This window comes from Lutjanus erythropterus, chromosome 11, assembly GCF_056507025.1.
Source record: "Lutjanus erythropterus isolate fLutEry1 chromosome 11, fLutEry1.hap2, whole genome shotgun sequence".
Classification (NCBI taxonomy): domain Eukaryota; kingdom Metazoa; phylum Chordata; class Actinopteri; order Lutjaniformes; family Lutjanidae; genus Lutjanus; species Lutjanus erythropterus.
Genome location: NC_139327.1, coordinates 10077243 through 10093229, shown reverse-complemented (window position 1 = coordinate 10093229; position 15987 = coordinate 10077243). Strand labels below are relative to the sequence as shown.

The 15987-nt window shown below is 37.1% G+C and overlaps 1 protein-coding gene and 1 pseudogene across 5 annotated transcripts in view; both read left to right on the top strand.

Annotated features, from left to right (window-relative positions):
- Positions 1 to 5455, top strand: part of bbx (BBX high mobility group box domain containing) — a 29467-nt gene extending 24012 nt beyond the window's left edge. For all 5 annotated transcript variants that reach the window (XM_084730717.1, XM_084730719.1, XM_084730721.1 and 2 more), the window contains one exon: positions 443 to 5455. In XM_084730717.1, the coding sequence (XP_084586843.1) occupies positions 443 to 521 (79 nt within the window). In that variant the 3' untranslated portion in view covers positions 522 to 5455. The remainder of the gene's footprint in view (positions 1 to 442) is intronic.
- Positions 5456 to 6924: 1469 nt separating this feature from the next.
- LOC146318658 (signal transducer and activator of transcription 1-alpha/beta-like) lies at positions 6925 to 12014 on the top strand (annotated as a pseudogene).
- The last annotated feature ends 3973 nt before the right edge of the window (positions 12015 to 15987 follow it).

Here is a 15987-nt window from a genome sequence, read left to right as displayed (position 1 = left end):
ATGCACAGTCCATAGGTTATTCTGGATTCTCTACGTATGTAATCAAAAATGTGTTGTTATTTTGTTAATAAAGTAATATTTTGATATTCAACAGGTTTGATTAGTTTTAATTATCCAGTAATTTTTGCAAGAAGAAATTATCTTTTTAATATCTCTGCCAATTACTTTTATTTTCTTTTTAAACAGAACATTAACATCTGTTGCACCCAAATGTAAAATTGTCCATTTTATAATTTTGATTGCTGTCAAACCTAAATGCAACTGTCAAAAACCCTCAGCTCCCTTTACAATGTCATATCTCAGATCTTTTACACTGAGTCTCAAGCAGGAACCACTCGTGCGAGCAGATTTATTCTTACGTCACTTGTAAGGGCTATGTGGACCACCAAAGCGGGAACACACACACTGTGTTCACACAATCTTGTTTACTTTCCTGTTTCAGAGGCCAGAGAGGCTTGGCTGACAGTCAGAAGAAAGAGCTCACCCAGACTCCGGTCCTCATCTCCTGCGCTGACCAGTGAGACTCTGTCGCTGTTCTGAGAAGCCACAACATGGACGTTGGCAGTGGAGCTTTACTTTCCTCAGTGGTAACCCCACGTTAAAGGGAGACTTGATCAGGAAGCTTTGGACAGACTCCACCTTCCCCCTTGTGGTGAATTTGCTTGAGCTCGGGTTCATGGTGGAGGACAGAGTCCCTCTCCTCCTCCCTGCTCCTCACTATCTCAGTGTTTCCCCCTGAAGCCTTCCTTTGGTTTGAGGAGGATGCCTTTCTGAACTCCTCTCACCCCCCTTTAGATGCTCTGTTAGGGCCTGTGGAAGAACCAAGCTGCCCCCCAGTGCATGGCTTCCCTTATACAGATGGTTGTCATGGGTTTATCTCACACCGTTTTGTCAAATAGAGGCAATTTTTAAGGTCTTACGATTTAAAACTAGCATTTTAGGTAGGGAAAGAACCCAACACTGCATTCGTTTTGTAGACGAACACAGCTTTCTGTTACCTTTTTACCTCACACACACGCCTACTGAAGAGTTCCCTCCACCTCTGGTAGAATACCTCTGTATTTGAATAGCTCTATCCCTTCCATTCCTTCCAGCTTCAACCCAAATGACTTTAACCAGGGTAAATGATCACGATGGATAAACTTCCATTACCTACTACTTGCTTAGTGTTTCCCTGCAGTACACTAACTTGGTGTACTCAAACTGCGCAGAAATCATGGTTGAGTATTTGATATGTGCATTAAGATGATGCTACTGTAAAACAGTATGTGGTAGCTGCAAATAATCATGTTAGACTGAATGTGTAAGAGTAGACTTGTGCTTACCCTTGCATCTGAACTAGAGTCGACTATAGCTGAGGGTGTCTGTTTGTCCTGTCCATCCTTGAGTAGTAGGTCCACAGTGTCCCTATCAGACAGTAGTTCGGCTTAAAAACTGCTTCTTGTGATGGGGAGCTTGCGTGAAAGTGATTCAAATATAGCCTTAACCCTCCCACCTAGACCCGCTTTGCCTCCACAAAGCCCTCAACCAGCTTCTTCGCTTGATGCCATCACAGTCCTAAAGTCCGTAAACATTTTTGAATAGTGAAATGCAGTTTTTTGTCAATACTTGATCTTATTGCAGTTTGCGTAGCAGTTAGAAAGGTTGATTCCTTGTGTGCAACTTATTTCATGGAATAGGTGTTTTTTTTGTGTGTTTATGACGTAAACACTGCACTAATTTGTAGCTGAAGTTTGAGTGGCTCCTGGAAGGGTAATAAAATGCCTTGTCTCCACCGGTCACAGTCTTTGTGCACTATAGCCTCTCTATAGTGTCTTTAAAGGGACAGTTTGGATTGTTTAATATGGGTTTATATGAGGTACTTATCAGTAGTCAGTGTATTACTTGCAGTAGATGGCGATTGACATGCCCCCAGTTTGGAGAAGCAGAGAGGAGTACCAGCACTGGTAAGCAAAGTGGACAGTGGACTGCTGTGGACAGGGTCAGCAGCAAACATAATTTAGTCACTGAAAAATATCAACATCATTTAAAGTGTATGCTGTATTTTCACTACTTTCCCTTGCTGTCAGACAACTACTCTTACATAAGCTAAGTATCACCCTTCAAACCAACCAAACTCCATAGGCGAAATTAGTAATTTTGCTGTGCAGAACGTGGGAGTCGATGGTCTATTGCTGCCTCAGTCTGTTAGTTTGTTTGTGTTATTGTGTGACTTTGGTGTTTTAAAAGGTTAGTTTGGATTCACTGAAGTCACACAGTTACACAAACAAACTAACTGATCATGGCAGCAGTATACCAGCAACTCCTGTGTTCTGTCAGGTAAAATCACTGATTTACCAAATAGTGTTTGGTTGGTTTGGAGAGAGTGAAATTTGGTTTATATAATGGCAGTTTCCCACCAAAAGGGCTGTGTGAGAGCAAGGCAAGTGGTGCAAATATTCTAAATATTGCGTACACTTAAACTAATGTTTCTTTTCTTTTGTTTAGGTAGCTTTAATACATTTATTGCTTACACTGTCCACAACAGTCTCTGTTTCTCCAAACTGAGGGTGTGTGGACTGGCATCTACTGTAGGTTATACACTGATTATCAATAAGTACCTCATTTAATAATCTGAACTATTCCTTTAATGTCTTCTAACCTGGCTAAAGCCAGCCACAATCTCCAAATGTAAAAGATTGGAAGTTTGTCAATCTAAATTGATTATTTTTTTAAGAAATTGTTTTATTCATCTCATAAAATGAGCAATTAAAAAAAGAATAAAGAAATCAAAGATTATTTTTTTCTGATATTATGCAGAAACAAAGTAAAAATTTCAACATAATAAAAAATAAATAAAAAATAAAATGATTCATTGTGTCAAATTAAACCATGTTATCATGCTATGCTGTTGTTCCTCTTAGAGCTAATGGAGACAAGGCATTTGACAATAATTTCCCCATTTGTTTGCTATCGGCCTTTTGAGATTTTATTGCCAAGTAATGGTCTACTCAGAGGTCACATGTAACCAATGTTTTGATTTTTAGAAGTATTTATATTTAGATGCGACTGTGTGTTCTTTATTTTTGGCTTTTATTTTGTAATGTTGGGTCAGAATCATTCCTTTTCCACGCCTCTGTCTCGGCCATACTTTTGTTTACAGTGTATCAGCTGTAGTCATGAGGAGAAATAAGGATGGATGCAGTGAAGCTGCAGGCTTTGTTGTCTTCCCAAAGGTTGGTGGAACCTGGAAGAGCTGCCACAGGCTAACGGAGGTTAACTTAGAGCTACGAACTCCCCAGCAATATCCCTCACCTCCTTACCCAGCAGCCCTTTCTTCCTCTGTGTAGACCAATACTTAATTTATCACATTTTAGATTCAATCACATCTTTAACTTTGATAGTTTTCTCTTTGATCATTCTTCTGTTAACGTGTGTGCATTTATGATGTTGTTTTAACTAGGTCCTCTTTATGAGCTTCAATGATTTTTCCTGAGGTCAAGTTTACTGGATCAAGAATGTTGTCTAAAAAAGATCGAGCTCACAGACGATGCATCTATGCTTACCTGCTAAGCAAACAGGCACTGAGATAAAATGCACCGTCTTCTAGACAGTGAGCTTGCCTTCTCACCTCTGGAGGTGTATTTGACTGCGACTGCATCACCTTCCCTTGGACACGTGTTAAGATGAGTGCTCTTGGACACTGAATGAAAGGACAGACTAATAAGAAATGAATGGGTCTTAGAGAACTCATACGTCTTGAAATAGTATTTTTCCTAAATCAAGGCATTGTTACATGGTAATAATGTTTGGCTTGTGTAGGCCCTTGTGTGCAAATAGTGTCGTACATGCAACAAATCTATTCTTCTTCTCTAAATTTGTCCTTAAAATCTAACAAACTAACTGTAAAAGTTTCCCAGTTAATGCTTTACGATAATCCTAATAATAAACGGTATATATATTTTTTCAGATATGAGAGAAGTTACATCGAGGATGATGTCATCCAAGCAGTAAACTGTATAGTTCTTCCACTGGTGCACATCAGTGTAGTTCTTTGCAAAGACAAAGAAATTGTCTTCCCCCCAAATAGAGATATATTTGCTTATAGCAAGTGAGTTTATTGACATTTGCCAAAGAAAAGGGAAAGGTATATTCACATGGAAGTCCTCTTTTTCTTTTTTTTTCTTTCTTTTTTTTTCTTTTTTTTTTTTTTTTAAAGAAGGCTAGTATAACAGTTGCACTGCATTTTCTAGGTGTGTAAATCTTCAGGTAACAATATCAGCACAATTCATCCTGTGTATCTAATGGGATCTCCTCGGTGTTTGAGCCCAGAGTTGGAATGAAGTGCAACAAAAGGGCACCACTCAATGCCTCTTTTAATATACAGTATTTGCACCTTATGACCCAAACCAAAATGATCATGGTCTTTGAAAAAAAAAAAATATAATTTTTACCCTCGCTATGGAAAATTATGCATTTTAACTATTATATATGCGAGAATCCAGTCAATAACAAATCCACACATGTACCAAACAGCCATAATACTGTCATCTCCCCATCCCCTCACTTTTTCTATCTAGAAAACGCTTCTATAAAGTTGAAATTCCTATATTACTTACCTAAATGACTATAATACCCTTTTGTGCTAGTACTGTCTTCTTGAATGTAATCATTTTGTACCTGTATTTTTCTAATTCAGTCTTGATTGTACTGTATGTATGCTATGATGGTATACTGTTCCTTAGGTGCATAGTTCGTTACAACCAACAATTCTCATGACAGGATAGCTGCTGCGCTACGAACTCAACGTAAACGTGTGGAGGTTTTAAGTCCAAAGGACTTGCTGTACCATGTGAGCATCCATGAGACTGATGATAACTGAGAGATTCTTGCATTTTGACAGGCAGGACGATAGCTTTCCCTGGTTTGCTACTTCTTTTTTCCTTTGCAGTAAAAGTGAAAGTCTGTTCAGGACAGTTTATAAAACAGGGACGCTCCTGCAATCAGATAGAACAATTGAATGCTTGAGTTTCAACTTATTTATTACTGTTCCTTTTTATAGGTTTAGCTGAATAAAAAAAAAACAATAAAATATACAACTGAATATGCATCCATTTATACATGAACGTGTATAAAGTTATCTACCCTTTACTGGAATGTAGATCATGGCTTCCTTTTTTTTTGTGAAGAAGAGGTTAGATCAGATCTTTGAAGTCTCTTTCCTCTGATAGTTTGTACAACATGTGCTTAATCTAATTTATCTTATTGTTAATCATCATGACTGATATGTTTTTTGATTGTTACAGCCCAGTTGTTAAATGCAGCCTTGCCTTACTGGAACCCCTGCTTAGTGAGGGATCCCTCAGCCACCCACCCGCCCTCTGTACCCGACCCCACCCACAACTCTTATGTCATAACACTGTTTGCTGATGCAACTATTACTTCTTGAACACCTATTAAAATAACATCTATTACATCTGTGCATCTGTGTGACAAGATTTTGTTGCTTATTGAGCAGTAATATGAAGCTGCAGCTGGACTGGACACGGGTCATTATCTCTTTACAGGGTTGTTTTATGATGGTGGGACAAAGTTTTCAGACTGCAACACTGATTTTTAGAAAATATTAACTTAACATTTTGTCTGTATAGTATCATTCATTCATAAGAACTGGGACAAAACTGTCTTTTGTTGGGTTTTTGATTTTTATTCTTCATTTATGTGGGAAAATATATTTTAAAAGATCAAACAAGCTATTAATCCTTGTACAATGTGTGGATGTTGTTCTCTCAACATCTACACATTGGACATCAGATTGTAGGAAAAGCCGTGCCGGTCGCAAAGGTGTGACTGCCGAAGCAAACGGACAAAATGGTTTTGGTTGGCTGAGGTCTAAAGGGATAACAAGTTCAACAAACTGCCCCATTCACTCTCATGTTAAGCGAGAGCCAAAATTTCTGGAAGAAAGCAGATGATTCCAGTTTTTTCCATCGTGGTGGTGGCCTCATTTTTCACACCACAGAAATAAAATTTGCACCATCGCATTCGGCAACCTGTCCTCTCACTCACTGTATGCGGTTTTTAGCTGTAGCAATTACGGTGTTTCATTAAACAGCTGGAGTTGGAGAGATATATTGTCTCAATTCTTTGCCTTTCTTTGGAGCATTTAACATTGACTGTGCCGTTGCTCACAGGTGATTGGCCAATTTCAGCAACCTGAGTTCTTAGCAGTTAAAACCTCATACAGAGACAATTACACCTGAAGCAGCTCAAGGTTTGAAATTATTAACAGTTTAAAAAGACTGTCTTTCTGTCTCTGTCACTCTGTCTGCCTATCTGTCTGCTTCTGTCTGTCTTGTCTTTCTGTGTCCAATTTTGACACTTTAGACTGCGGTCTATTTCAACTGTTCATAAATTCAAACCTTGGCTACTTCAGGTTAAATTCTTTCTTTAATTCTTTGTTTTGGTCCTTTCAGTATTCAACTTTCTCTGTGCTGTAACATACAGACGATTGGCCAGTTTCACCAATCGCAGGCAGGTCCTGTCTTCTGATTGATGGATTGACCTAAAGCTGCTTTTTGGCTGTTTAAACCTCCCACAGAGAGAATTACACCTGAAGTGTCCAATTTTTACATTTTATAAACTTTATATATATATATACACACACACACACACACACACAAAAGCTGTTCTTTCTATCTGTTCTTTCTATCTTTTACTTCCATACACAGAGACACACACACTCATGTACATTCACACATGCACGCGACAGCGCATGCATGTGCACACAGACACACGCAACCTCAATGATACATCTACTGCTATTAATACTGTTGGCATTATGGTGTGGATACTAGTCAGCAGCGAGCATCAGGCACACTCAAAATTTTCAAGTTATTGTTAACATCTTATTTCCATGTGTTGTTGTTGTTGTTGTTGTAGGCCATGTCTCTCCTTGTTGTGGTCATCTCAGTTGTGTGTCAGCTGCCCAGCGGCTGGGCCTCCATCCTGTGGTACAACATGCTGACCATTGAGCCTAAGGTGAGCTAAAACCATCACATCATCTATAGAAGATGTATGAAATGCTATCAGTCAGATTCATCTTTAGCTTCTTTACGGTGCCTCTGAGTGTAAGGAGGTAGAGGGAAAGTCTGGAATCATAACTGTAGAAAAGGTTTTACAGAAAGTGCAATTCTGTATATTTATATAACTAAAATTAAGGTTGTTGCAAATGTTTCTATGTGTCACTTATTTATGGAAAAATTGTTGGATAAATAAGCGAAACTTTTTTGTATCAATTGCAAATATCTCGGTTGACTTCAGAAATCCAGTATCAGTCAGGTGTGTTAAGATTTCTTATCTCTTGTCATCTTCAGAATCTGAAGTTCTTCCTCACTCCTCCTCCAGTGAAGTGGTCTCAGCTGGCAGTTCTCCTCCATCACCAAGCGAGGCCTGAACCAGGAGCAGCTCAACATGCTGGCCGACAAACTGCTGGGTACGATCACACGCAAAAAAAACAAAAATGCAACAAGATGCAAAATAAACCCCTCTGATAGCTGCAGATGTTTTAAGGCCTGTTTAATGTAAACCTGAATGTTTCTCTGCAGGAGCCAAAGCCCAGAGGAACCCAGAGGGACTCATTCCCTGGACCAAGTTCTGCAAGGTGAGACTCAGTCAGCCAGGTTATGAAAATGTCAAAATCAGAAATGGGTTTATTGCCAAAGTAGGTTTACAAGGAATTTGCTGTGGCATGTCGGTGCATACTAACATAATACTAGAAATCTAAACAAAAATTAAGACAAATTGTATTTCTTTTACTTTTTTCAGAAGTGGTATCTGTACAGTTACTTCATCTTTTCTCAGCTAAACATCTGTGTCTTTTGTCCTGCATCAAAGTGCCAATGAGAAGCTTTTCCCTTCTAGCTGTGGATGGAAGGAATCCTGGATGTGATTAAAAGACACCTGCTTCCCCTGTGGAACGATGGCTGAGCAGCGTTTTTGTGTTTTGTGATTTTCAGAGTGAGTGGTGACCATTTCCCAGAGGTCCAGATGGATTTGTGAATGTCTTTGTCGTCTGTGTGCAGCTCCATCATGGGCTTCATCAGCAAGGAGAGGGAGAAGTCTCTGCTGAGCGACAAGTGTCCCGGGACCTTCCTGCTCAGGTTCAGTGAGAGCAGCAGAGACGGAGCATCACCTTCACCTGGATCCAACACCACGTCCACAGTGAGCACACCATCAGTCACTCATGTCAGCTTATAATAAGGATTACTCATTTTGATTTGCGAAATTCAGCACATTTGGAAAAGTAAAAATATCCAAAAGCAGAGTCAAGTTTTGAATTTTTCCACTGTTTGAACTTGAGTTTGTAATATCTGTCATTTTGGAACCCAGACAAGCCGGTCTTCTGCTGACCGCCGTCTCCCTGCCCGACATCATCTGCACCTACAAGGTGATGGCCACCGAAAACATCCCCAAGAACCCGCTCCGCTTCCTCTACCCCGACATCCCAAAAGACAAGGCCTTCGGGAAGTACTACCCCAAACCCTCAGAGAGGAAGTTGCACGCCTGCACACACTGCTTAAGTACAATACTTGACTGCTTGTATTTTTATGATTCTTCTTCTCCACGTTTCAAAGGCAAAAATTTTTTTTTAACTTTATTACATTTATTCACAATCTGTTGTAAAACTGCTCCTGTACATAAACTTACTGAAGTATTTTCAAAGACACTACAAAGAGTTGAAGTACAATTAATCAATATTCAAAATAGTTAAATAAAAATAATAATAAAAAGTTTGTTTGTTTCTTTGTTTCCACTGTAACATTTACAGTGGAAACAACAGCTCACTTGTAAATGTAGTTTAAAATAACAAAATTATTATTATTTTATTTTTAATTTCCATACTTTAAGTACATATTATTGGTATTACTGATTTTACTTAAAACTACAACAAGGAACTTTCATATTTTGTTGATTTTGGAGCCCCCTGTGGACAAAGTGGTAGAGTTTCCACCATAACAACCATAATCTAAATCTAATCTAGATAAAAAATCTCCTACTTCTCATGAACTACTCACTGTAAGTTTGTCAGTAAAAATGGACAGACAGGTCTGTTTCATCTGATTTCAAAAATTTATCTGACCCAGTGGCAGACATTAAGAATAATAACTATATAGACATTAGAGCTGCTAATCCATTAATAATTAGTGACCAACTATTTTTACAGTTGTTTTTAAGTTTGAGTTTTGTTATTTCTTCTTAAATGTGAGTATTTTCTGGTTTCTCTTCTCCTCTCTGACAGTAGACTGAATATCTAGAACAAGACAACTGAGGATTTCATCTTGGACTTTGGAAAAACACACTTTTGAACTATTTTCTGACATTTTATGAATCAAACAACTAATCAAGTAATCAAAAGAATAACTGACAGTTGCAGCTGCAGCTATAGTAGTAAAAATAAGTCAGTTTTTTCTGCATCATAAGCACTTTTACTTTTGATACTTTAAATAAAACCTGCTGACACAAATGTACTTTTACTCAAAGTATTTTTAAAGTATGGTATATATCTCATAAAGAATCTGAATCAAACAGCATCTTTCAGTTTAATTACCTCCAGCTCCAGAGCCCATGGATGTGGAGAACCCAGAGAGGACAGGCTACATGAAGACAGAGCTCATATCTGTCTCAGAAGTGTCTGCATCAGTCCCTGAAACACAATTAAGATCCCAACATGATAGATTTAGTTATTGATTGATTGATCAGAGTTAATGTAGGTGTTTTTTCTGTACCTTTGGTCCAGACATCCGTCCAGACTGCAAGGACAACATGATGCCAGTGTCTCCTGATGACTACAAGGCTCTGGCGCAGCACGTCAGTCCCAGAGACATGGACACTGTGGTGAGTAACACTTCATACTGAGACACTGCTGCTGTCCAGAATCACATTTGATGTAAATCTGTCTGTCTGTCTGTCTTTCTCTGTGTTTTTCGTCTCGCTCTGCTTTCAGGCCAGCAATCTGATTTCAGGATTTGACGACTTTGGCACTGAGGTAGATGCAACTTTAACCTGTTGCTCTGCACTGAATGGGAATGCTGAAACTGCTCTGAATAGCTGCGCTGACAATAAATCAATATTTGAATTATGTAAAATATTTGAATATTAGTTAAAAAGCCAAAGCTTTTTAATAATAAAAATAATAAAAATAAAGAATTTTGGTAGTGGAAGAACATAGGGTTGCACATAGGAATGCTGCAAGCATTCACACCCAATTACAGGTTATAGTACTGGTGTTAGAAATTGACTTCTGCTCAGGGGTCAGCGTCACCTCCTCCAACTCGGGTTGCAAATTTTGTGTGTTTTCCTTAACCGATAGATTAATAGTTGAAAATGCCAACAATTGATTAATCATTAATAATTTATAAGATGTGTTTTTTGGTCATTTCTTTGTCATTTTAAGTTTTAAGTTTCTTTATTTAACAAAAGCCTGCACCAGACAAAACAATGTCAAATGAGGTGCAGTGCCATTTCTGACTGATTGATTAAATATCCATGAATACATTTGTAATTGTTTAAATTCTCAATGGCCATTTATCGATTAATGTATTCATCGTGCTGCTGCAGTGTTTTGTTTTTCATCCATATGTCCTGGTTTTCATTGGCTTGTTTGTGATCAGATCACTTGATTGGCTACTAACATGCAGATTAAAGGTTTGGATATTAATTAAAATTGTACTCAGATTTTAAAAAGTAACTAAGAGGATTACATAGTGTAATGAATACTTAAGTACCAGTAAAAGTACTGAGTTGAAAATGTACTCATGAAAGTACAAGTACTCAAAAAACTATTTAATTACAGTAATTTGAGTACTTGTCAGGGGTGGAAGTAATTAATTACAAATACTCAAATTACTGTAACTAAATAGTTTGTTAATGACTGATCTTTAATTGATTTATTGTTAAGAATTTAACCAGTTAAAAATGTAATCATGGATATTTAATCAATAGTCGTAGCAGTAACTGCACCTCATCTAGCTTTGTTTTGTCTGCTGAAGACATTTTCTGAATAAGGAAAGAGAAACTAGGAAAAAAAACACTTTTTTTTTGCATCTAATCAATTATTAATGATTAAATGATTGTCAGAGTTTTAACTATTGATAAAGCAAAACACAAAAAATGTATAGCCCTAGTCTGGAGAGGTGATGGTGACATCATCGGTTAAAAGTAACTAATACCCTGAGTAGTTTTTTTTGATGAATACTTTGTACTTTTACTTAAGTATTTTTATAACACCAGTACTTTTACTTGTAATTGAGTAATATTTTAGCAATGTATTAGTACTTGTACTTGAGTACATATTTTCAGTACTCTTTCCACCGCTGGTATTTGTAATTAGTTACCTCCACCCCTGGTTGAAACAGACACAAGTTAACAGCAGTTTCTGTTTTATTTCACATGATGTTACATCACATCACCTTTACAGCATGAATGTATATTTAATCAGGGCTGCAAAGTTTAAATGTCAAATGTTGCCGTATCAAGTACAGATTTGATGCATCTCATTGGTTTGTGGGAAATAATTATCTGCAGCGGTGATATTAATATGAAATGATGCATGACTTTGTGTCTTTGCTGCATGTGGTGCTCGTAACGTAACTTGTCTGTCTACAGTTCACAGCACAATATTCTATACTTAGTTTCTCTGTAGTTTGTAAAGAAAGATAGTCACAAATTAATTTAATAACCTGTTGTCCTTTTTCTTCTTCTCTTCACAGATGAGTGCAGAGTTTCAGAACCAAAACTGAGGACGATGAGTTTCTTCACTTCATCCATGTCTTCACACTGTACTTTTCTTTTGTCAATATCAGAATAATCCAGTTATAGCTGTCTGCTAGTAGCCTGAAACTTTTGGACCTGAAGTCTCAGAAAGAAACTTTTTCTCCAGATTTGTGTTTTAATGCAATGAAACTTTGTAAGTTAGCAGAGGATCTTAACCTTACAGAGAACTCCTAGCTCTATGCTCTTATTCCCTACTGAATTTTTTTAAATTTCTTTTATTTATTTATGGACATTTTTTTGTTATTTATTTTATACAACTTTATTTTATTACTATGACATTAATTATTTATTAATTAATTATGTACCACACTGTACTATGCCAATTTGTTTTGTAAATTTGCTAATAAAGGTTAATAAAAAGATCCTGCATAATATCTGGACAATACATTCCTTACACTGTATTACCACCAGTGCTGGCCTCCTTTTTTACACTCAACATAAATTACAATTAACCATCCTAATGTGAAGGTGATTGTTATTTTCTAGTGTGAATGTTATGTGTGATATGTGCTAACATCTCAGTTTTACATACTGTATAAAGTCATGAAAAGACTTAGAGTCGATTAACTATTAAATTATGTAGTATGGAGAATGGCGAATAATATACACGAAAGAAGATCAACTTCCGGTTGTGACTTCCGGTATGGAGTAGAGCTATGGCAGCGCCCTTGTCTGCCATCTTCTCTGCAGACGGGTACTCTTGTCAAAATATCATTGATCTTCAAACTAACTGGACAAAATTGTATGATCTTCGAGAATCGTTTCATCATGCTTGTTTTTATTTATTTATTTTTAAAAAACATAAATATAGCAATTAGGCCTTTCAAGTTTAATTTAAATCGAATTTTAGATGAATTAATTCTAGAAAAAAATATAACACAATACAAAATGAAAATAAACGCATATAATATTTGCATAACTGTTATGGCCACACTGTTACATGGACTATTTCCCCTTATCAATATGCAAAAGTACAGTTGATATGGGTTATTTCATGGAAAGTATTAAAAATTATTTTAGAATAGGATTTTTTTTTTTGCGTCTGTTTCTTATTGGCCATATGTAAAATAAAAGTTGATTTACCACAAAATCATCGTATCTATGTTCAAAATTCAACTAATCAATTAATTGATCTTATAAACCTAACAACCATCATTAAACATTAAGATTTTTTTTCATATTTATTTTTTAGGGATTTTGAAGGCAGCACAGTGGAAAAATAACTGATGATTCAGGTGCAAACAAAATCAAAGCAAAATCAGAATACTAAGTTTTATATTTAATTTGCACTCAAAATGAAATAAAAATGACAAATCAATCTTGAATCTTTTTTAATATCCACGACATACACAGTGAACCAGAGCAGCCTGTAGGGGGCGTTGCTCTGCTGGTGTCTTTAAAGACAACACATGTCCTCAAGCAGGATTCAAACCAACACTGAGTTGAACTCAGTTGAAATCTTAACAGGTCATCCTCTTGAGCTGTCTCTCTACATCAACTTCAGATCAAAACTAACCCAAGGACTGAACCTGGTTCTTCAGAACTTGAAAACAGTGATCTACCTTCCTAAGTCAATGAATCACATGAAGACTCTTTCTTAGAGCTTTTCACTCTTTCCTTTGGAAACAGGTCTCAGAACTAAGCCAAGGATCAAACCAGGGTCCTTGAACTTTGAAGTAGTGATCTATCTACCTAAGGCAGTGAATCACAGATACCACAAGCCTCTCTATGGGAGCCTTTCAATCTTTCTGTTGTGTTGATGAAACCTGGGGCCTCAAAACCACTGAGTGGTGATTTTACTTCTTAAGCCAATTAACCAGAGACACCGGCAAGCTCTTTCTTAGAGTGTTTTAATCTTTCCTTTGGAAACAGGTCTCAAAATCGAACTAAATTATTTCATTAATTAAATATTTGATCTTGAATAAATATCTGAAGTGCATCACTCAGTAAACAATGGTCATGAAGTGAAGCAGCATAACCATACATGAAGAAGAAACAGAACAACAGCAAACACGTTACATTCAGAAAACTTCAACAGAGACCACTTCATATGTAGGACAGCTGAGTGAGCGGAGCTGCAGGCCAGAATCACTTCATGTGAAAGCCAAGTCAAATCCATATTGCTGATTTCATCTTGCAATCATTGCCTTTCTGTTGCTGATTCTCTCTTCAGATATTGCAGTTTTTAGGTGCAGTTTTGTGCTTCTTGTTAATCACTTCTAAATAAAGACTTTGAAATAATTTCAATCAGAGTGAATGAACTGATCCCAACCTGTAAAATAAAAGTGTTTCCCACTGCACTACGTTTGGATTGTTGATATCAACATGTTGATTGCATGAGTCAGTTTGTCTGTACAGACACAACATGCAAACTTCCAACACGCTACAAACACACAAAAACCTCTGGAAAAACTACACGAGTATACCAGTATGACAGAGTCTTCTGCACATTACAGATTTTTTAAAAAAATGTTTTACAAAGAAAAACAATCCTGTCTGCAGTATAAAGCTCCTTCAGTTTTTGTTTTTAGTGTTTCAGGTCTGAGCTGTTTGTATCGGACATCCTGATCCCAGATTTTTTATGACAGGAAACTGCTGTTATATTAGCCAGATATATCTCTCTCCAAAGCCACTACACTTCATTGACAAAATCTGTCATTTTAACTTACAGACCATCATTGTTGCTCATCTGCCATGACCCCGATCTGTTAGTTCAGTGTGCCTGACGTACAGGTACACTATATATAATGTACCATCACATTCGGCAACCCGTCCTCTCACTCACCACATGCAGTGTTTAGCTGTAGCAATTACTGTTTCATTAAACAGCTGTAGTTTGAGAGGTCTGTGGTCTCAGCTTTTGACTCTTTTTAGAATATTTAAAATTGAATGTACCGTTGCACACAGGCAATTGGCTGAATAAACCAACAGCAATTACGTCATCTCAGTATTCAAATTTCGCTGTGCCGTTGCTCACAGGTGATTGGCCAATTTCACCAACCTGAGTTCTTTGCTGTTAAAACCTCATACAGAGACAATTACACCTGAAGCAGCTCAAGGTTTGAACAGTCTCTCTCTCTCTCTCTCTCTCTCTCTCTCTCTCTCTCTCTCTCTCTCTCTCTCTCTCTCTCTCTCTGTCACTCTGTCTGCCTATCTGCCTGTCTGCCTGTTTCTATCTGTCTTTGTCTTTCTGTGTCCAATTTTGACATTTTTGTCTGCGGTCTATTTCAACTGTTCATAAATTCAAACCTTGATCTGCTTCAGGTTAAATTCTTTCTCTCTTTCAGTCCTTTCACTATTCAAAGTTTTCTGTGCTGTAACATACAGGTGATTGGCCAGTTTCACCAACCTGAGGCCAGTCCTGTCTTCTGATTGGTGGATTGATCTAAAGCTGTTTTTTGACAGTTATATATATTATATATTCTCATACACACACACACACACACACAAGCTGTTCTTTCTATGTGTAAGGGGACTTTTACTGACATACATTCTCACCCATACAAACACAAACACACATGATAATGCATGCACATACACAGAGACACACACACTTGCATACATACACACGTGTGTGACAGCGCATGCATGTGCACACACAGACACACACAACCTCAATGATACATCTACTGCTATTAATACTGCTGGCAATATGGTGATGATACTAGTCAGCAGCGAGCATCAGGCACACTCAAAATTTTCAAGTTATTGTTAACATCTTGTTGTTTGCATGTGTTTTGTTCTTGTTGTTATATGCATAGTTGTAACAAGCAGCCATTTTATTTTTTACAGTTACTCAGAGTTCTCTTAATGTTAATCAAATTAATCATTTCTACACCATAATTCTTATTTAGCTTTGATTTAAAAGGGCTATAGAGTCGACATGTTATTGTTGAGACACATCTGATAGCAATATTACTTAATGAATTTGTTGAAAAATAGAAAGTTTACCAGTGTTTGAGCAGTATTCTCACCTTATTTAAACTAGGAAGTGAGACAGGGGTCCTTGTGGTATAGCTAACCCTTTTTATGGGTTTTCTGGCACAGAGCAAGTTTAGAAATTACAAAAATGAGAGTAATCCAAAACATTTCATAAATTACGTTTCATATGTATAAATCTTTAAAAATACATTTTCACCAAAACTGGAATTAGAGTCTTTATACATTTCAGAA